Here is a 23,708-nt window from a genome sequence, read left to right as displayed (position 1 = left end):
AATTCTTTATTTGGTTGTGTTGTGAGCATTTGCTGCACCTGTTGTCAAATTGATGCATATGTTTTCTTGATTTACTGGTGCTTTTTCTATTTGCATGTGTTTTCTGAAGTTGCACGTTGAACTCTCCCGGCCACCATAATAACTCCTATAAGTTAACTTAACATTGCATCACTGTTTACTTCCAGATAAACCTCAGCCGACTCTGACTGTAAATCCTCAGCGGTCAGTGTTCACCGGAGACACAGTTACTCTGAGCTGTGATGTGGGACAGTTAACTGGATGGACAATTCACTGGAGAAAAGACTCAAACCCTGAATCCACGGGTGATGCAACTAAAACAATCAGGTCTGTGAGAGTCTCTGATGGAGGAAGATACTGGTGCAGAGCACAACGAGGAAACTACTACAGCAAGTACAGTAATGCAGCTGAGATAACAGTAAGAGGTCAGCGCTCTATTACTTTCTGTAATTGTTCATACTTTAAGAATGTACTGTCACTTCAGCTAAACGTCAAATAATGAAAGTAGTTTCATTTTGGTTTCACAAATCTGAAATATTTTCAAAGACATGAAGTGTGTTGTTTGTTCATTTCACAGAGAGACCCAAACCTGTAGCTCGTGTTCATCCTGATAGACGTGTGTTCAGAGGAGAGACGGTCACTCTCACATGTGGCATACAGCAGACAGGAGACTGGCAGTACAGCTGGTATAAAGACAACAAACAAGTTTACAGATCAGGACGAGGCCAGAACTATATAATCTCATCTGTGGATCAGTCTCGTAGTGGTGTGTACAGCTGTAAAGGAACTCAGTCAAAAGCACCAACATACTCACAGATGAGTGACGGAGTTACACTGACAGTATCAGGTGAGTCTGTTCATTTTTCCTTACATCATTTCAAAACAAACAGATTGAGTAGATAACCAGGTAAATTTGGTCTTATTTTGACTGACCTATCATGCTTACAGTCAGATTATGTTCTAGTTAATAGTTAATTGCAGTGATGATGACAGCTGAGTAAAAGTATTCATTTCTTACTGATCCCAAACTTTTGAACAGCAGTTTATTTTTGTAGCTCAAATATTTACACGCTTCTGTATCAGCCACATCTGTTCGTTAAGATGACTGAAGCAATTCACTTTTAGTCATTATTCTGTTCAGATGCAGGACTGTATAAGATGTTTCTTAGGACAGATGCTGTGCAGTGATCAGTGTTTTTATTTTTTTAGAGAGCTGAATGCAGTTATTTTTACACACAGTTCATTTACCACTGCATCCAAACCCAGAAGCCTTTGGTTAATCTTTGAAACACAAATTAAGACACTTTAAATAAAACCTGAGAGGTTTCTGTTCTTCCATTAAAAGTCCAGGAAACCAAAACTTAGACGATCCAAAAAGCATGTGAATATGCAAATGAAAGCCTATTACAATCTTTTATCATATAAAGTGACAGTATCTCTTTTCAAGACCTGGATTAAACTACTAGATGGATTTGTATTTCAATGCCTTTATGACCTTTTTGGATTTTTGAAGTTCTGGTATTGAAACCTCTCAGGTTTCATTAAAAAATATCTTACTTTGGGTTTTGAAGATTAAGCACATTGGTTAATTAAATGAGTAAATGATGACAGAATTTTCATGTTTTTGGGTGAAAGATCTCCTTAAGTCTCCCAGGACTCACATCTACATTTTGATTAAACAAAAGTAGCTCCAGATCTTTTCTTCTGTATTGAGTATGTCCACATAAAATGGATTAACAAAAAAGCAAAACAAACGTAGGGCGGAGACTTGCATCTCTTGTCACTCTTTGTTGACTGGACTGCACTCAAAACAGAGGCAGATCTGAATGTGAGCTTCCATTCATTTAAACAAATAAAGGTGAATTTTCATTTCATGTCAGCTTTAAGTAAACCTGTGCTGTGTGAACGGATCAGCACTGGACACCTATTTTTATATAATTGTCATATGACAGTCACTCTGCACTGCACACTTATGTCTTGTGTGTTTTGAGGGGGCTCTGGTTTATTATAGTGTTGTGTCAATAAGTAAGAATGAATGAGATGACTTACAGATAATGATGATAAATGAGTTGATGAAGTCTTCAGATAGACTGTTGAAGTTTATTGAGGTTCAGTTGCTCCTCAGGAGGTTTTAGTTGGAGGTCTTCAGCTCTCCTTCAGCAGGAGCTTCATTCTGCTTTCTGTGACGAGTCAGAGGTGTTTCTCTGAGGACGAGATGGAGCCAGAGCAAAACAGAACAAATGTTATTAAAGATGGCATAAAATAATGTATGAACCAATAGTACTTGAAATGTTTAAAAAACATATTTCTGTTTACTGAATGAGTCAATTCTTGTCTTTCTTCACAGATTTACCCAGATCTACTCTGACTGTGACTCCAGACAGTCCTGTAGTCACTGGAGAGACAGTCAATCTGAAGTGTGTGATTCAGTCTTACAGTAACTGGAGATGGAGAAATGACCGGATATATGACAGGAGATATGTCTGGACACCTGAGTGGAGATATGAGTGGTATAAAGACAGTGTAATGTTACAGTCGTCTGATGGTTACACTGTAAACAGAGACACTCTCACTATCAGAGGAGCTACTGAGTCTGATCAGGGTCAGTACTGGTGTAGAGGACAGATAAGATCAGTCTCATCACACATAAGCTCTGCTGTTTCTCTCTCTGTGACGGGTGAGTTGAATATCATCCTTATAAACGGTCTCTACTACATGTATGATACATTTTTTGACACTTCTTGTGAGTGTTTAATCTGGTTTATTCTCCCTTTTAACTTGTAGTAACCGAAATCTCATCACATCACAAATGCTAAAATACAGAAACAAAACATGAGTTAACTGTTATTTAGCAGATGTCTCTGGTAGATAACATTAGGTAAATATACCTGGGTATGGATGCTAGAGCTGTTAGACTTTAACATTTTCCGGACAGGGTCATACAAAGTTCATCATAATCTATCATTACCCGTCATTTTAATTTTCATATTTTAGTTATAATAACCCATTTAATTGCTTCTATTTTTGTTCTCGTTTTTATTTTTAACATTGAACCTACAGGAGAAGCATATAGTTCCCTTTCGAAAGCTACAATCGATGCTGCGCTGCTCAGCGCATTGGGAACGTCTTTAGTCGTGACCAGCTGTGAATATTGTGTGTAACACGTCGATAGAATTGACCCGGAGGTAATATAGCAAACAATATAGCAAACGAGGCTATAAAAAGATGAGCCACAGGTGCATCGTCAGGTCTTTTGTCTTCAGATCATTCTGTGCATGTGTGCGTCGAAGAAACATTCTGAGCAGGTTTGCAAATCTTTTTTCTCTCACGTTACAACAAAGGGAAATGAGCCAACAAATCAGTAAGCGTTGTGTTCCTCCATGCTCCCGTCCCATGTCTGAGATGGATACACACGATTATTGTTTTGTTTGTTTGGGGGAAGAGCATGCGGTTCTGGCTATAGAGAAAGGTGGGTGTGAGCATTGTGACCAGCTCACAGTTAAGATGCTTCGCTCCCGTCTGAACCCTACCCGCATTACCATCGTGGGGCTCTCGTATGGATCTGCATGACGAGCAAGAGACGGGTCCGTCCCTTTCGCTTGCTGCGTCACCAGATCCTAACATCCCTTCTCGTGATCTCGAAGTGTGCTTCGGTGCTTATTCGGTTCAGGAGGGGGATGATATATCTCTTGGTTCTTTAGATCGCGAGCAGCCAGCCTCTGAGCATTCCTCTCGCGAAAAGAAATCTGTCGAGGAATTGCTAGAGGTGGTTACTCGCGCGGTGGCCAGGTTACAGATAAAGTGACTGGCCACGTGAACAAGAGACCCCCAAACGCAGTAAGCTGTCTAAGTCATGGAGTAAACCATATACTTATCGCGTCTTTGTGCCTTCGACGTCGGCTTTTTCGACTATCGTGGGTACGAAGTCGCGGGGGTATACGGAGATGCCTCGGGTTGAAGAGACGCTCGCGAGCTATCTCTCGCCCGAAGCCGCATCTTCGATAAAGAAACCTACCCTCCCCACTAAACCTTGTCGTATAACATCATCACTCGTGGGTAAAGCTTTCCAAGCTGCAGGTCAGGCTGGTGCTGCGCTGCACACTATGGCACTGTTACAGGCATACCAGGCTGACCTGTTGAAGGATTTGAGTATGGGCAGTACCATCGACGAGGAGGCGTTTTCTGAGCTTCGTCGAGCCACAGATCTGTCTCTCCGTGCGACCAAGCAAACGGCCCGTGCCATCGGCCGTTCAATGAGTGCTTTAGTCAGCATGGAGAGGCACCTGTGGCTGAATCTGACAGGTATTAAAGAGAAAGATTGTGTGTTTCTGTCAGACTCCCCTGTTTCTCCCTCTTTTTTGTTTGGCGACTCCGTGAACACCGTAGTGGCCGGATTTAAAGAGGTGAAGAAACACGAAGAAGCATTCGTTCAGTTCCTTCCTCGCCGCACTCAAGGGAGGGCCCGTCTGCCACCATAGATGGCCGTCCAGCCCGCGCCGGTCCTTCAAAAGCTAGGGAGGTTAAAAAGCAGAGCGTGGCGGAGCGTGCTCCCCCTCGTAGAGACTGGGGACAGGCTCGCCGCGCTCAGCAACCTCCCAAGCCAGACCTCAGGACTATTATTAACAAGAAGCGGAAGTCCTGATGGTCTGGCGCCCAATCTGGTGGGGGTAGTCCCCCACGGGATGGGGCGCGTTCAAGATCTCTCGCCCCTTCCCGCTACCCTCACAAAACCACTCCATCCCCGCCACTTCTCGTGCTTCGGGGGGCAGCGGTTTCCAGCGAAATGTTAGATGTTCCGTTGTTTCAGGCTGTCATTCCGGACTAGGAACATCTAACATCCCCTCAAAAGGAAGTATTAAAACTAATACCACTCTCAGAGAGTCTGGCAGCGTGGAAACTTCTGCCAGACATTTCTGCGTGGGTATTAAGCAAGATATACAGAATCCAATTTATTCGTCGTCCTCCGCGTTTCAACGGCATGGTTTTCACTTCCGTGAAACCGGAGCTGATGCACGTACTGTCACAAGAGCTGCAAACTCTTCTGAGAAAAGAGGCCATAGAACATGTTCCTCTTCCAGAGAGAGAGTTGGGCTATTACAGCAGATACTTCCTGGTTCCCAAAAAGGATGGGGGGGGTGTCCAATCTTGGATCTTCGAGACTTAAACCGTGCAGTCAAAGCGCTCGAGTTCAAGATGTTAACCGTCAAGACGGTCGTGACGCAAATTCAACATCACGATTGGTTTGTCACGATCGATCTGAAGGATGCATATTTTCACATAGAAATATTGCCACAACACAGGAAATTCCAGAGGTTCGCTTTCGGGGGCGAAGCGTACCAATTTTGGGTTCTTCCATTCGGCCAAGCCTTGTCACCCCGCACTTACACAAAATGCATGGATGCAGCACGGGCTCCATTACGACTCCAGGGCATTCGCATTTTGAATCACATTGACGATTGGTTAATATTAGCACAATCGCGAGAGACATCGTGCTAGCTCATCTAGTTTCTCTAGGGTTGAGACTCAACACCAAGAAAAGTGTTCTTTCTCCTGCCCAGAGAACGACTTATCTCGGGATCGTTTGGGATTCGATCACGATGCGGGCACAACTATCTCCCGCTCGTATCGAGACCATTCGGCAGACCATGAGCAAAGTCAGGCTAGGCCAAGATCGCACTGTTCGTCAGTACCAAAAGATGTTAGGTTACATGGCTTCAGCATCCACGGTGATTCCTCTGGGGCTGTTGCACATGAGACCGTTTCAGTTGTGGCTGAAAGCCAGAGGATTTCATCCAAGAGCCAATCCTCAAAGGCAAATAAAAGTGACGCGCCGTGGGCTTCGTACACTACCTCTGTGGCTCAGACCCCGGTTCCTCACCTTGGGTCCCACTCTAGGGGCGCCTTGTCGTTGCAGACTGCTAACGGCGGACGCCTCCCTGATGGGCTGGGGAGCGGTCTTAGATGTCCGTCCAGCTCAAGGGGAATGGGAGGGCCATCAGCTCGATTGGCACATCAATTGCCTAGAGCTGATGGCCGTATTTCTGGCTCTGAAATATTTTCTCCATCAATTGAGGGGCTGTCATGTCCTAGTGCGGGTGGACAACACAGCAGCAGTCTCTTATATAAATCACCAGGGAGGTCTGCGCTCACGCAATCTGAACAGAATAGCGAGGCAGATTTTCTCTGGGCCCAGGACAAGTTCCTGTCACTCAGGGCAGTATACATTCCAGGGCATTTGAATGTGGGAGCAGATTTACTGTCCAAGCAGACACTACTGACGGGGGAATGGAACTCCACCCGGAAGTAGTGAAACAGATTTGGTCCAAATGTTTACAAAGCGGAGGTGGACCTCTTCGCCTCACTACAGACAGCGCAATGTCCCCTCTACTTCTCTCTGAGTCACCCAGCTCCACTGGGTCTGGATGCGATGGCGCACACATGGCCCAAGATGCGCCTGTATGCGTTTCCTCCAGTTTTCTCTGCTCCCGGGAGTTCTAGCCAGAGTTCGCCAACAAGGGTCTTGCCTCTTGCTGGTAGTGCCACGTTGGCCGAACAGAGTGTGGTTCTCGGAGATAATATCTCTCCTCGACGGCTCGCCGTGGGCGATTCCGGAGAGGAGGGACCTTCTGTCTCAGGCGGAGGGCACGATATTCCATCCCAGGCCCGACCTGTGGAATCTTCATGTTTGGCCCCTGATGGGAACCAACTGAGGTACACTGGGCTTTCGCCTGCCTTTATTGAGACCATTCTGAGTGCTAGAGCTTCCTCCACTAGACAAAGTTATGCCAATAAATGGGGTGTTTTTGAAAGGTGGTGTGTTTTACACAATGTAGATCCAGTCAACTGCCAGGTTGCTTCAGTTCTGGACTTCATGCAGGAGAAATTATCAACAGGCACATGCCCTGCTACTCTTAAGGTTTATGTGGCCGCTCTTGCGGCTTGCCACTCCTTGGTAGACGGGGCGCCACTCGGGAGACATCCTCTGCTCTGTCGCTTCCATCGGGGGGCCAGGCGACTGAGGCCTCCAGTAAAAACCAAGATCCCTTCATGGGACTTAGCTACAGTTCTCGAAGATCTGGTTGAAACCCCCTTTGAACCTATAGAATCAGCGTCTGATAAACGTCTGACTCTAAAAATGTTTTTTCTCATGTTAATAACTTCCTTGAAGAGAATTGGGGATATGCAGGCTCTGTCTATCTATCCATCCTGCTTAGACTTTGCCCCAGGAATGGTGAAAGTGATTTTGCTTCCACATCCTGATTACCTGCCTAAGGTTCCATTTTCGGCTGTACATCCGGTCATTCTAGAGGCCTTTTGCCCTCCACCGTTCACAACGCCGGAGCAGGAGAAATCTCATAGACTGTGTCCAGTCCGTGCTCTTCAGGCTTACATCCACCGCACTAGCCAGTGGCGTAAGTCAGAGCAACTGTTCGTCTGTTATGGTGGTAGTAACAGAGGAGCAGCTGCCACCAAGCAGACCATGTCTCATTGGGTCAGGGATGCTATTGCTCTTGCTTATGAGGCTCGCGGTCAAGCTTCGCCTATAGGTCTTAGGGCTCACTCCACCAGGGGGGGTCGCCTCCTCTAGTGCTTTGGCAAGGGGTGCCCCCCTTACAACAGGTTTGTGATGCGGCAGGTTGGTCCTCTCCGCACACATTCTTAAGATTTTATAGTTTGGATGTTCATGCCACTCCGGGCTCTCATGTCCTTGAGTCAACGTCACAAACTAATGTCTGAGGCCTTATTGCGTTCTTGTGGGCACACCTGCACAACCATGGGGTCCAGACATTTCCAAGCACGGCGGCGTGGGTATTCTCGTTCCCAATGCGCTGAGCAGCGCAGCATCGATTGTAGCTTTCGAAAGGGAACGTTCTGGTTACTTGACTGTAACCTTGTTCCCTGAGAAAGCGGAACGAGATGCTGCGCTGCTTTGCCGTGCTGAAGATGTCCCAGGACTGCTCTTCAGACAAAATATCCTGACGATGCACCTGTGGCTCATCTTTTTATAGCCTCGTTTGCGGGTGCGTGCCGATGACGTCATCGACCGAGGCTATATTACCTCCGTGTCAATTCTATCGACGTGTTACACACAATATTGACAGCTGGTCACGACTAAAGACGTTCCCAATGCGCTGAGCAGCGCAGCATCTCGTTCCGCTTTCTCAGGGAACAAGGTTACAGTCAAGTAACCGGAACGGTTTATGGATTTATTTATTTATGATGAGATCAGATGAATGGACTGTGCGTAAGTTTTTCATGTTCAACTCCAAAGTCACAGCGGAGGCCACTGTAAACAAAATATGCTAGGGATGGGTAAAAAAAAAAAGATTTCTCAATTTTAATAGATTCTCATTTTTAGGAACCAATATCGATTATTAAATCCCAATAGATGCTGTTTTCAGTTGATGAATTAACAGTACAGAATGTGTAACTTCCATCTAATAAATCATGTTGTTATAATATGATAATGGTAATATGGTCTGATAGATCGCTGTTGCTTAAACTGGGTACTCGCCTTGCAAAAGACTCGTAACACTTTTGTTTTTGTTTTGGAGCTGATGATATCTCTCTCTGCTGCCTCACTGGAGAGCACTCGCCACCAACTGGACAGGAGTGGTAATTACAGTTGTAAATAACAATAGATCACTCTCAGTGTAATCTGTCAAAATGACAGACGGCCTTCAAATTTTTCCGTCATTGCTAAAAAAAAATTGCGTCAATGATGATGATTATTTCAATAATTATTTTTTTTTTTTACATATACAAATGTGAAAAAGTTACAAAAGTGACAAGTGTCTTAAAAACAGATCAAGGAGCCAATGTTTTAGTTTATGCTTTCTTCAGTGCTCATGAGGCAAAAAAGCAACAACACACTTTCATAGTCAGAACTGCAAATTCTTAACAGCTGATCTTAATCAATGAGGGGTAATTGGCAAACTAACAAGTTCCCTGTACAAAAACATACAAGATCCATCTATACTTTTAATCCAGTAGTGGTTAATGATTTCAACTAAAAAATCCAAAAAGCCTTGTTTTGTAATAGTTTAGTAATATATATATATATATATTTTTTTTTATCATGTTTGCCCCCCTCTCCAGAACCCTCTCAATGCTCAGGAATTTTAAATCAGAAAAAAATAGTTTGCAGACTCAAAATGACAAAAAAATGAGAAGTGTGGTCTTGTCTCCTAATAGCACTCATATGTTCTACAATTCTTGTGCGCAGTGCACATTTAATTACAGCAACATAGAGTAAAGGGCAAGAACACATAATTTAGTGTATCACGTGTTGTTTTACATGTGACCAGTTGTTTAATTTTTTAGATTTTGCAGAGGTTGTGGATGTATATTTGATTTACATGTTAAATAATAAGAACAGGCAACACAATCTTTACACAGAAAATTTCCATGAGCATCAGAAAAGGTCCCAAGAGTGGGGATGTAGGTATCTGCATGAACAAATTTATTACTCTGTATAATGTGCCAATGATTACTGATTCCTTTTTTGATTTCTGGACTCAAGGGACAAATACTTAGTTCACACTGCAGGTCTTAATGCTCAGATCTGATTTTTTGCTGAAATCCGATTTTTTTGCGCTGTTGTTCACATTGTCATTTAAATGCGACTGCCATCAGTCTCATGTGTGAACCGTATACAGCCTTGAAGTGACCCACATGCGTAGAAGAAGACGTGACGTCAGACGCAGCGCAATGTGTTTGCGGAAATAAAAATGGATGCTGCTCGTGTTAGCGTGTTTAGCAATTTTTAAGTTAATGTGCAATCGGAGCCTAAATAACAAAGTGATATTATTGTCTATATATTGTCTGCCATTGTGATTTTAATCTTCCCGCATCCTCCAGCACAGAATTGTAACGTCTGTCGCATTTCAATGACGTAACAATCGCATGAAATGCGGCATGGCCGTTCAGACTGAAGTCTCATTGCAAAACATCAGATATGTATCTGATTTAGGACCACATATGAAAGTGGCCTGGGCCTCATTTGAAAAAATTGGATTTGTGCTGTTCAGACTGTCATAAGAAAATCAGATATGGGTCACATTTGGGCAAAAAAGTCATATTTGGGCCACTTTAGCCTGCAGTGTGAACTAAGCCTAAAAGTAGATTTAAGGCTGGCTGCACACTAGAGGATTTTACGGGGGGTGTGGCCCGATTCACGGCTTGTTGCAAGCGATTATTTTGTCCAAGATTCCTCTATTGTGTGGTGTCATTGCGTTTATTTATCTGCTCCCAATTGAGACGGAGCGTCGTCCGAACTCAAATCATAAATAACCACGACTCTTGATCGGCTGCCTCTGACGTGATACCCCGGGATAGCCAATGAGAGCGAGCTTACGTGCTTCTATAGCTGAAACCTGGCAGACACTCTTCTGTGAAAGCAGAGAACATCATCCATATTACTTTGTTTTTCACTGTGAAACAGAACTAGTTGACAACATCAATCTTACTCTATTTGTTTTTCTTCTCTAGTCACGTTTGATCTCGCGAGTCTCCGTGAGTTCACGTGTCACTGTGAAATCGTTCTCAGTGTTGCCAGATTGGGTGGGTTTCCGGTTGTGAATATGATTGTGCGGGTAAATATTGGCTTGGGCGGGTGAACAAAATTTGGGATGGTTTTTGGTCAGTTTGGCAGTTTTCAAAACATTTAAATTGTATAGGCTAATTGGTTAACAAACAAGCCCAAGTGTGCATATATAGACTTGGTTGATGTCGCGTCATAGCTGTGTGGGAGAAAACAATCCTTTCCCCCTCATTGGAAAAGCATGGCGTTGGCCAAGAATGGTGTACATAAAATAATTTCTGCCTCTCGACAGAGCAAGATACGTCGAAAAACCGAGCCGTATTGGGTCAGACTGTCCGTACTGTATCTGTGACTGGCCAAACGACCCAAAGGAATGGTCAGAGGTGTCGCTTCTCGACACTTTTTGTTACTTGATTGAGTCTCCAGGCAAGAGACAGCTTACTACAAGCATATGCGTGGCGGCTTGTGAAAGTAAACATTTGTTGTTTTGTTTTGCTTAATTTTAATAAAGTGATAAAGACTAGACTAGAGTAAAAGCCTGTCATACTTTTTATCGATGTATTAAAAATAATTTTAACATGACAAAACATAGGTAACATTAAAAGGTCAACTGCAGTGCCTTGAAATGCACAGCATTATGTGGTGTGTGCTAAACGTACATTATAGCCTAATCACAAATACAAATACATGCCATAATATAAAAAGAGTTTTGCTACACTAAGCATAGTTTAACCATGGTATTTGTAGTAAAACTGTGGTTACAGTCTACAACTGGTAATAAAAACGGCCAAAAACCACAGTTAGCCTACTATAACCTACTTTTACCATAGTAATACCATTGTTAATTTTCGTAAGGGATTGTGTATAATAATATCAAATAAATGTTTTAATAGATTATGACATTTAAATCACAAAATATCAGGGAGTGACATTTATTTGATGTGAAGGAGGGTTGCTGTAAGCCCCATCAGAACTGGGTTGTGGTGCAGGGGGACGGGACTAATGACAGGTCATGGAAGGGTAAGTAGCCTATCTGGAGTGCATATATGAATATTAAGCTTGAAATGTTTCATACGTTGTTTATCCGTAACTGCTGTCTGATGTTGTGTTCTACCCGCTCAGATTGTGCTACCTCCGTGTGTTATAAGGCAGTATATAAATCTTCAGAGTTTTTTTTTTTAATTTATTAGAGGTACAGAACGCCACACAGCAACTTTTCAGCACTGCACCAAGCAAAAATTAATTGAAATCATAATAAAAAGTAAACATCAAGCACCTAACAAGGTCTCCGCGCATTCATTTGGATGGTTTGTTTTCCCCCGCGGCATAAACGGATATGACGTATTTGTGGGCATTCCCAGCAATGCCGACCAAGTCTATAGCCTACTGCATGCATCCAATCAGTCATCACAACGTTACTAAACACACACACACACACACACACTGCAAAGACGACTGGTGCTGATGTTGACGTCGCGGCCCACTTTTAGCCAATCACTAGGGATCAGCAGACAGACGTGATGATTCATGGATTTTTAGTGCAATAACAGATCTGATTTTGAATGTATAACTGTAAGTGACCATAATGCCAAAGTTCGATGGTAAAGAGTGGAGAGTGTTTTAACTCTTAAAACGTGAATTACACCTGTTGAGGGAGATGACATGAAGGCTATATCACTGCAACTCCGAAATCAGAGCACAGTTAAATTATTGAATCAAAATCTATTTATATCTATACGATCCTGTCTTTTATTTTTTAAACGGTCCAGATTGGTATATACTTTAAAGATGCTGGACTATATTATGTTCAATTGGAACTTCACAAAAGACTTTATAGAATTTATAGAGCGACACAAAAGTAAGAGCATTATTATTGTTGTTATTTATTTTTTATTGTTATTATTGTCGGATTATCATACAGAATGACACAGTTTTGACTGTCATGGTGTGTGCATGAACCTATAATTACGTTGCTTATTCTGATCCTTTATATTGCACACTTTAAATTAGCATTTACATTCTGACTGTTGACATTGAAAATGATGCATGTGTTTTTCGAGGGTTAATTTCTTTGTTGCTGTTTTGACAGTGTCTGGTTGCATATTTTAATTATATTTGGACCAAATAATTTGGTAGTTCTCTTTAATGTATTTGCCCCGATTTGATCCATGGGAAATTTATCTAGAATTATATTTATATTATTTTGTCATCATTATTTCGTTATAAGGAGTTAAAAATGGCTCTTATCAACCTTGATTTACATTATATCACATTATTTTGACAGTTAAAGTTTTGGGCGGGTTTTTGGGAGCTTTTGGGCTGGAAATCGACCATCCAATCTGGCAACACTGCCTACAGTCTTCAAGTGTGCGGTCTCGCGGTCTGGTCAAATCATCTAGTGTGCGCGTTCAGAGGATTATAAGGCTAGAAATCGGTTTAACTGTCTTCATGTCTGTGGTCTCCCATGGTTTTAAAATTGGTTAAGATTTGAAAATCCTCCAGTGTGCAGTCAGCTTAACCCTCAGGTTGTGTTCAGGGGCCTCATGTATAATTTTGCCTGTTTCCATTTTAAAATACTTTGGCAGTGACGCGAGAGACAGACAATTGTTTTTACACTGCAATAAATGGCTTACCTGTTTCCACTAAAAATAGCTAAAAGATGTTTACCTTTTCACCAAACTACATACATTTTATTTTATTTAAAACAATTGAAATACTATTTGGTTAGTGGAAAGAATGAGGTCAAGTATATTCTAAAATAGGCTATTTATCTGAGAACTAAACAGTTTTGTTTTTATGGATATTTTGATATATTCTAAAACATTCTGGATGGATTTGGCTATAAAAATCAATGTGGCACAAATGGCATTTAGTCCATATCTCATATTTCCCTGGTTAAACATGGTGTCATGAGGATGGGAATATGCATGGAAATTATATGCAGATGAGGTAATGCATCGTAAAACTAGACGTTCCAAACTCCATATATGGTGATTTCTGGGAGGAGACGGGGTGGAGATGCACGTACCCACAATCTCCAATTTCCAAGCGGAACTATCAGTCTCTTCTGGATAAGATTAAGAGCAATCGTCTGTGTTGGTCTCCATTCTATTTGCCTCTTCATGGAAGGATAGCCACTGTTAAGATGAATATACTTCTAAGGCTAATCTTTTTTTATTTTCAGTGTTACCTCTCACACCAACTATGCACCGGCTAAAACTTCATGGTGGCTTATCCCTATCCCTATTTTTGGTTCTATTATTTAGCTTACCAGATGAGACCACTTTGGACATGACTAGATGTTGACTCCCCTTTCCCATGGCGGGCTTTTGAAACTAATATCATCTGCCCATTGTGTCTACACGATTTACCCTTGACTAGAGTATCTAAGAAAGTTCTGGAAATTTTGGTCCAATTACAAGTCATTCGATCAAAACCTGGAAAGCAGCAGAAAAGATTATGGGAGCTTCGGATTCTTACAGTGACTCTACCCCCATTTGGCATAATAATAATCTTTGTACTGGTAACAAACTGTTAATTTCCAAATGCTGCGATTGTCACGGTTCATGAATTCACTGGTTTCTTCATGTCTCGTGTAATTGTTGTTCTCTGTGTGTGTGGATGTGTGAGTGGGCGTTACCGCTCAGCGCTCATCAGCGCGCCAGCTGATCTCACTCCCCGCACCAGCTGCTGCCAATCCACTCACCTTTAAAGCCTCACCGCACTCTCCTCTCTTTGTCAGATCGTTGGTTGATGTCCTCCGTGTTGTTCATCGTGTGCCGTCTGCTACTGTGTTCCTGGTCTTCGTCTGTCTGGATTCTTCGTGGTTCTCGTCTCGTCTGGATGTTCACCTGCACTGGATTCACCATCACCACTCGTCACCAGCACGCTGTCCATCTCGTCCCTGCGCCACCAGCCCACCCGAGAGACTTTACTCAGTTTGTGTCCTCTGACCTAATAAATACTGTTTATACTTGCATCTTTGCTTCCACCTCGTTTTTCCCGTGACAGAACGATCTGACCAAGCTATGGAAGCAGCAAGTGGATCCTCTTCCTCTCTGGAGGATTTCATCCGATCCAGCGTTTCCCGGATGGATGCCCAGGAGAGGAACATGAAGGACTCGGGTCGGGCCATTCAAGCTCTTGTGGCGCAGGTGTCCGAGCTCACCCAGCACTTACAACATCTGCAAGCTCCCACTGCGCCACCCACACCGCCAACTCCCCTCGTACCACCTGAGAACGCCTCCCTGTCAGAGCCCTGCCTACCCACTCCCGAGTTATACAACGGTGAGCCAAACTTCTGCAGAGCATTTTTAACTCGCTGTTTGATGCACTTTTCTCTGCAGCCCAGAACCTTTGCGAGTGAACAGAGCAAAGTAGCATTCGTGCTCACGCTACTGACAGGGAGAGCGGCGCTATGGGGAACAGCGGTGTGGGAGAACCAAGATCCATGCTGTGCCTCGTTCCAGACACTCTCCGCCGAGATGAAAGGAGTTTTTGACCGTGCGGTCGCGGGAAGAGAGGCGGCTCGGATCCTCGCGGATCTAAGACAAGAGGAAAGGTCGGTGTCGGATTACTCCATCGAGTTCCGGACTCTGGCGGCAGAGTGTCAGTGGAACGAGGAGGCGCAGTGGGATATGTTCCTGCATGGGCTGGCTGACCGCGTCCAGAAAGAGATTTACACCATGGATTTACCCGCTTCCCTCAATGGGTTGATCGAACTGGCTATTCGGGTGGATTCCCGAATCTCCCGAGTCGAGCGCTGGCTGTTACCCGCTCATGTTCCTGCAGTAACACAGGATTTACAAGCCAGCGGCAGGGACGTGGTCAGCCCCGTCTACGATCACGAACCCATGCAGGTCGGGCGAGCTCGGCTTTCCCGGGAGGAGAAGGAGAGGCGGAGGTCCCAGGGCCTATGCCTTTACTGTGGTGCGGCAGGACACTTTTCTTACAACTGCCCGGCAAAAGGGGCAAGCCCGGCAGTAAGGTTGAGGCTACTGTCGGGTGGGATCTCTGCAGAGAAGACCTCATCAACATCTACACTCCTCCCGGTAAGACTACGATGGTCAGCCCACACTCACTACTGTCAAGCACTACTGGATTCTGGGGCCGAGGGTAATTTTATGGACCACACGTTTGCACTCAAGATTCAAGCTCCCCTTCTACCCCTCACTCAGACCATCGCTGTTCACGCCCTCAATGGCCAAGCCCTTCCCATCATTTCCTTCACCACTGGACCCGTCACACTCATTGTATCTGGCAACCACTCCGAAACCATCTCATTCTACATTCTGGACTCCCCCCTGGCACCCATCGTTTTAGGTCACCCTTGGTTCACCAAACACAACCCCAGGATCGATTGGCAGCAGAAATCAGTATCAGAATGGAGCAGTGAATGTTATAAGTCTTGTCTTGTGTCTGCTTGTCCGTCCGTTTCTGTTTCTACGTTTCAGGAGGAGGCAGTGGATTGGTCAAACGTGCCCACGGAGTATCACGACCTGAAGGAGGTGTTCAGTAAGTCTCGTGCTGCTTCTCTCCCTCCGCACCGTCCCTATGACTGTGCTATAGAGTTACTGCCAGGTACGTCTCCGCCTAAGGGCAAGTTATATTCACTTTCTGTTCCAGAGAGAGAGGCTATGGAGAAATATATTTCTGATTCTCTAGCAGCGGGGTTCATCCGCCCCTCCTCTTCTCCAGCGGGGGCGGGGTTCTTTTTTGTGGGGAAGAAGGACGGATCCCTGCGACCTTGTATTGATTACCGGAGACTGAACAACATCACGGTAAAGAATACTTATCCTTTGCCGTTAATGTCTTCAGCCTTCGAGAGATTGCAGGGAGCGTCTATTTTCACAAAATTGGATTTACGTAATGCTTATCATTTGGTCCGCATTAGGAAGGGGGATGAGTGGAAGACTGCTTTTAACACCCCTAGGGGGCACTTTGAATACTTGGTCATGCCCTTCGGGCTGTCCAACTCCCCAGCGGTCTTCCAGGCACTCGTCAATGACGTGCTGCGAGATATGGTAGATCAGTTCATATATGTTTACCTGGATGACATACTGATTTTTTCTTCATCTCTCCAGGAACACGTGCAGCACGTCCGGCGAGTGCTTCAGAGGTTGCTAGAGAATGGGCTTTTTGTCAAGGCGGAGAAATGCGCTTTTCATGCACAGTCTGTTCCTTTTCTAGGGTACATTGTGTCGTCCGAGGGAGTGCGCATGGATCCTGACAAAGTTAAGGCTGTGGTGGAGTGGCCAAGTCCAGATTCCCGTAAGGCCCTACAGAGGTTTCTGGGCTTCGCCAACTTCTACCGGCGTTTTATTCGCAATTTCAGCCAACTAGCCGCGCCTCTGACCGCCTTGACCTCCCCCAGGACTACGTTCAGGTGGTCAGACGCAGCTGAGGCTGCGTTTGCCAAACTGAAGGGCCGCTTCGTTTCAGCCCCCATCTTAGTCACCCCTGATCCATCACGTCAGTTTGTGGTGGAGGTCGATGCGTCAGAGGTGGGGGTAGGTGCAGTGCTATCCCAGCGCTCTCCGGCGGACGACAGAATGCATCCATGCGCGTTTTTGTCCCATCGTTTGTCCCCCGCCGAGAGTAACTATGACATTGGTAACCGAGAGTTGTTGGCAGTTAAGTTAGCATTGGAGGAGTGGCGTCACTGGTTAGAAGGGTCGGGGGTACCTTTTATCGTATGGACCGATCATAAGAACTTGGAATACATTAGAACTGCCAAAAGATTGAACTCCAGGCAGGCTCGGTGGGCACTTTTTTTCGGACGTTTTGATTTCACTCTCTCGTACCGCCCGGGTTCCAAGAACATCAAACCCGATTCCTTGTCACGTATTTTTGACCGTTCCGATCGCCCGTCTACTCCCGAGTGCATTTTTCCAGAAACACTTATTGTCTCCACACTCACATGGGAGGTCGAATCGAAGGTCAAAACAGCCTTACAAGGGGTAACGCCTCCGGTCGGCTGCCCACCGAACCGGTTATTTGTGCCGGAGGGATTACGGTCCGACGTTATTCAGTGGGGTCATTGTTCCAATGTGGCTTGTCATCCAGGAGTCAGTCGCACTACATCTTTAGTCAAGCAACGATTTTGGTGGCCACTTATGGCTCGTGATGTTCACAGTTTTGTTTTGGCTTGCTCAGTTTGTGCCACTGGTAAGACTTCCAATAGACCCCCAGATGGGCTCCTTCAACCGCTGCCGGTCCCTTCGAGACCCTGGTCCCATATCGCTCTAGATTTTGTCACCGCCCTCCCACCCTCTCAGGGTAACACGGTAGTTTTGACCGTGGTGGACCGATTCTCGAAGGCGGCCCACTTTATTCCCTTGCCCAAATTACCCTCAGCCAAGGAGACAGCGGTAACAGTCGTTGACCACGTCTTTCGGTTACATGGCCTCCCGACGGACGTGGTTTCCGACAGAGGACCCCAATTTGTGTCCAAATTTTGGCGAGAGTTTTGTAAATTGCTGGGTGCCACTGTTAGTCTGTCCTCAGGGTTTCATCCCCAGAGCAATGGTCAAACTGAGAGAGCCAACCAGGATTTGGAGAGAACGTTGCGATGTCTGGTCTCCAAGAATCCTTCCTCATGGAGCCAACAACTGTCAATGGTGGAGTACGCCCACAATTCGTTACCAGTGTCATCTACGGGCCTGTCTCCGTTTGAATGCAGCATAGGTTACCAGCCACCAATTTTTCCTAGTCTGGAATCCGAAGTCGCGGTTCCCTCCGCCCACGCCTTTGTCCAGAGGTGTCATCGCACCTGGACTAGAGCCCGCGAGACTCTACTCCAGGTGGGAGCACGCACCAAGGCCAAGGCCGATCGCCACCGGTCTAGACCTCCCGTATACGTCGTCGGTTCCAAAGTGTGGCTTTCTACTAAGAACATTCCTCTCCGCTCCGTGTCTAATAAACTTGCTCCTAAATTCATTGGCCCGTTCGCTGTCACCAAGATCATTAGTCCGGTGACAGTCCGCCTCAATCTCCCTCCAGTGTACAGGAGGATTCATCCCGTTTTCCATGTGTCCAAAATTAAACCCGTGTTTTATGCACGCATAAATCCGCCAGCCCCGGTTCCCCCACCGCCGCGACTCGTAGAAGGGGAACCCGCTTATTCGGTCAATCGTATTCTGGACTCTAGGCGGAGGGGACGCGGATTCCAGTACTTGGTGGACTGGGAAGGTTACGGTCCGGAGGAGAGAAGTTGGGTACCGGCTAGAGACATCCTGGATCACTCCCTTATTGATGATTACAATCGACAGGTAAGGGAGTCTGGGAACGCCAGGAGGCGTTCCTAGGAGGGAGGGTACTGTCACGGTTCATGAATTCACTGGTTTCTTCATGTCTCGTGTAATTGTTGTTCTCTGTGTGTGTGGATGTGTGAGTGGGCGTTACCGCTCAGCGCTCATCAGCGCGCCAGCTGATCTCACTCCCCGCACCAGCTGCTGCCAATCCACTCACCTTTAAAGCCTCACCGCACTCTCCTCTCTTTGTCAGATCGTTGGTTGATGTCCTCCGTGTTGTTCATCGTGTGCCGTCTGCTACTGTGTTCCTGGTCTTCGTCTGTCTGGATTCTTCGTGGTTCTCGTCTCGTCTGGATGTTCACCTGCACTGGATTCACCATCACCACTCGTCACCAGCACGCTGTCCATCTCGTCCCTGCGCCACCAGCCCACCCGAGAGACTTTACTCAGTTTGTGTCCTCTGACCTAATAAATACTGTTTATACTTGCATCTTTGCTTCCACCTCGTTTTTCCCGTGACAGCGATGAATGTGGTATTTGCACTTAAAAAGACCTGTACAATGATTATGGGCCCATGTCCTTTCAGATCCTAAAGCATGAATTCTCTCTCCCAGGATTCTCCTTTTTCCTGTACTTAAGATTAAGATCTGCGCTGAAAGCTTATGGAGTACCCTGGTCAATTAAGATATCTCCTCATCCTATGGTAAATTGGATAGATTCTAGTATGGCTTCTAGAGGTATTGTGCGTGTTAATTTATAAATCCCTTGTGGTACGACAGTATTGAAGCATTCCGACTGAGGATTTCTGGGAAAGAGAACTTAACACTGTGACTGATTGGGACACTGTCTGGTGAAATGGTTTTGCTACCTCTAAAAACCCAGCTCTCCAAATTATTCATTATAAGTTAATATATAAGGCATATGCCACTCCCTGTTTATTATATCAAATTAAAACAAAGTCTGACTCCTTCTGTCACCTGTGTAATAGCTCATTGGACAACTGGCACAGTACATTGTGATTGGCCAAACACCACAAGCACGAGTCAGAAATCTAACGCCCCTTTCCATATTTGCGAGCATCAGCTTTCAAAATAAATGTAAAGACAGTTAATAATGTCTTTAGTTTAAGTTTTACCATCAGTTCAAGCCCGAGAGGGGAACAGAGTCACGTGACAGACACAGTGATGAAGCTCGTATGTGTTTGCATAGCCTCAATTGTGTGACCGTGTTTCCCTATCTCACACATGCGAGCACACACACACACACGACGTGGAAAACTCCGCATTTGAGCAGTCAATAGCAAATACTTAATAGCAGATTGTCATAGCAAAGTTAGAATTACCTCCTCTCCTAGGTTCACGAAACGGTCGTCCATAAAATGCGTTTCTGTTTTGTTATAAGTAATCTTAATGATTCCTAAATGCATCTACTTTCGGAAGGCCAAATAAAGTGATTTTGTTTTCACATAGAAACACACAGCATCTCCCTAACATGACTGCCTCCATCAACACTACTGCGGTTTCTGAAACCACGCCTTGTGCAAATATTTCCACATCGTGACGTAGACATGTGGGGGCGTGTTTGAATGAGCCCTTTTAGGGGGGAGTGGCAGAGTCTTAACTTTGATAAAGAATATCTCTTTGGTTTTGAAACTTTAGTCTTTGCATCTTCAGGGATCTTATCTATGCACAATCAGCTTGTAACGAAGGAAAACTTGAACTCGCATCATATGACCCCTTTAACACAAATTAATAAATGTATTGCTCCATGTTTGTTTTCTTGTTTTTGTGTTGAGTTTGTACACAGCACGCAAGGTTTATGTGCATGCTCCAAGTCTTCTCCGTTTTTAGTGTGTCTCTCTGGCAGAATTACAGCGCCACATACTGGTCTGGGATGCATACTACATCCTTTTTGTGTACGCATATATTTCTAGAAATGAGGAAACAAAGAAAAAAAAGATCGGATAGGGAAAGCTCTGGCTTCGTGTGGATGTGGCCAAAGATGTGAATATTTTCTAGAAATAAAAATCCCTGAAACTTCTAATTTTGAACTTTCTGTATTTGATTATTCTTTCTTACCAAGTTCTTAAAAATTCCAGCCACAATGACAACAATGTATATAAAATTACAGATGATTAAGTATATAAATCATCAGTTTGTTGTTTTACACACATGCAAACAGACATTATTTGTAACACTTTATAATAACGTCCAGTTATAAGTCACTTATAAGTGATTAGTTAATGATTAACTAATCATTTACAAAACATTCATAAGCGATTAATAAGTGATATGCTAACAATTTGTGTATGTTTTGTTAATTCATTTAAAAGTCATTTACAAGTAATTAGCTAATGATGAACTAATCATTTACAAAACATAACTATACATTCACAAATGATTAAGTAATATGCTAACGATTTATAAATCTGTCATAAGTTATCTTTATAAATAGCATCATGAAATAATTAAACACATCCTTAATGGTTAATAGTTACTAGTTAATATATTATTAATCACTTATAAATCATTGAAATGTCAACATTGTACTATTATCTCAATAAACATTATAAATCATTTACAAAGCTTTCTGCATCCCCTAATCTAAAGTGTAAACTACTCATCAGTTGTAAATGTTTTACAAACCTTCCAGGTTACAGGTTGTTTGTTAATATATATATATATATTTACGCACACACGACTGGAAACCATAAAGTTTGTAAAACATTTACAACTGATGAGTAGTTTACACTTTAGATTAGGGGATGCAGAAAGCTTTGTAAATGATTTATTATGTTTATTGAGATAATAGTACAATGTTGACATTTCAATGATCTATAAGTGATTAATAATATATTAACTATTAACTATTAAGGATCTGTTTGATTATCTCATGATGCTATATTTAAAGATAACTTATGACAGATTTATAAATTGTTAGCATATACTTAATCATTTGTGAATGTATAGTTATGTTTTGTAAATGATTAGTTCATCATCATCTAATCACTTGTAAATGATTCAAAACTTATTCTACAAAACATAGATAAAAATATTAACATATCAATTATTAATCATCTATGAATGCATAGTCATGTTTTGTAAATGATTAGTTCATAATTAGCTAATTACTTGTAAATGACTTTTAAATGAATTAACAAAACATACACAAATTGTTAGCATATCACTTATTAATTGCTTATGAATGTGTTGTAAACGATTAGTTAATCATTAATTAATCACTTATAAATTACTTATAACTGGACGTTATTATAAAGTGTTACCACATTATTTCATAATGATGACATTATTTCACAAACCATATTCCATAACAACAAAATACAATAAAGCTTTATTTAACCTTTTCTGATAAGAAGTATGCACTGTAAATGCTAGCATTTTTGATGATCCTTTCTGTCCAGTCTGCTCGTTTTATCGCGTTTAACCATGGCTTCATCAGTTTTTTTTGTCTGGCAGTGGCAGCAGGTATGCGATAAAATTTCAAATTGGAGCCTGTACTACATCGATTCTGGCACTCAACATCACAACAAGAATGATATTTTAAGCTCCTTATGTAGTCGACTCTTTGCTGGTTTGAACTGGCCGCCTCCAGTTTTCCCTTTGTTTTGCCTAGCTCTGGGACTTAATTGTGACATCGGCACAAAAAGGGTCTATATAACACTACGTCAAAGAAAGTTCAGATGTCCAGTTGTTTCACAGCAGACATGCAGAATCATCTTTAGTGAGTATTATGCAGAAAAAAAAAGCTGTAAAGAAGTGGAACATTTGTCAGGGTTTTATTAATCAATATGGCAGTTACACTCAGTTTTTTTTTTTTCAATCATATATTCATGTAAGCAAAAAAATAATAATAAAAAATTAAGAAAAATGTAAACTATTCATTTCTTTACTAATGGAAATAAAAGTTCATGTTTAAAGTTCTCAGAATGAATGAATAAATGAATGCATACATACATACAAAAATAGACACATACAAACATACACTATGAAACCTTCGCTCTGCTCTCCACATATCTTCTCTTTAAGATTTGTGTTACACAAATACAGGAACTCAGATGATCAGATCATGTTTTCTGACTAGTTCAGTGAAATAGCTCCATCTTCTTTCTTCACAGATTCACCCAGATCTACACTGACTGTGACACCAGACAGTCCTGTATTCATTGGAGAGACAGTCAATCTGACCTGTGTGATTGAGACTCACAGTGACTGGAGATATGAGTGGTATAAAGACACAAACAACAGTGTAATGTTACAGACGTCTGATCGTTACACTGTAAACAGAGACACTCTCACTATCAGAGGAGTAATTATTTCTGATCAGGGTCATTACTGGTGTAGAGGACAGAGAGATGAAAGACCAAAATCATCACAGGACAGTAACCGAATAAATCTGTCTATTAATGGTAAATACAATGATAAATAAAGTCACTTTTTAAATAAATAAAGTTGTTTAAAATACCCAGACAATATACTCATAAAACTTGGGGTTCCTTGAAAAACTTTTTGAAAGCCTTCAGGAGATCTCCAACGTTGCTCAATAAGTGCTTGTTTCTGTTTTTCTGTCATGTTCAGGTCAGATTTCTGTCTTCAACATCCTCAGGTTTCTTCTGATAGCTTGTCCGTATCTGCTGTCAACAGTCGTGCTGCTGTTCAAATGCTACAGAGCGAGAGGTACAACTTCTGTCTGATCCATCTCTCCTCTGAGTGTCTTTTCCCAAACCGTTCACATTCACTGACAGAAATGTCTTTACTCTGTATTTTTATGTATTATAAATCAATATTTACAACAGATGGAGGTCATTCATAAGCAACAACTGCAGTGGAAGCGAAACAGAAAGTGTCAAATGTAAATGTTGTGTGTGTGTGTATGTG

At 43.2% G+C, this 23,708-nt stretch overlaps 1 protein-coding gene across 1 annotated transcript in view; it reads left to right on the top strand.

The window, feature by feature from the left end:
- Window positions 1-789: 789 nt before the first annotated feature.
- The window catches only part of LOC306888641 (Fc receptor-like protein 5), a 510,322-nt gene continuing 487,403 nt past the window's right edge, over window positions 790-23,708 (top strand). Inside the window, exon 1 of the mRNA XM_079447081.1 lies at window positions 790-865. Coding sequence (XP_079303207.1) covers window positions 835-865 — 31 coding nt within the window. The 5' untranslated portion in view covers window positions 790-834. The remainder of the gene's footprint in view (window positions 866-23,708) is intronic.

This window comes from Barbus barbus (assembly GCF_936440315.1).
Source record: "Barbus barbus genome assembly, chromosome: 2".
Lineage (NCBI taxonomy): Eukaryota > Metazoa > Chordata > Actinopteri > Cypriniformes > Cyprinidae > Barbus > Barbus barbus.
The sequence above is the reverse complement of the archived record's forward strand: the minus strand, read 5'-3'. Positions and strand labels throughout refer to the sequence as shown.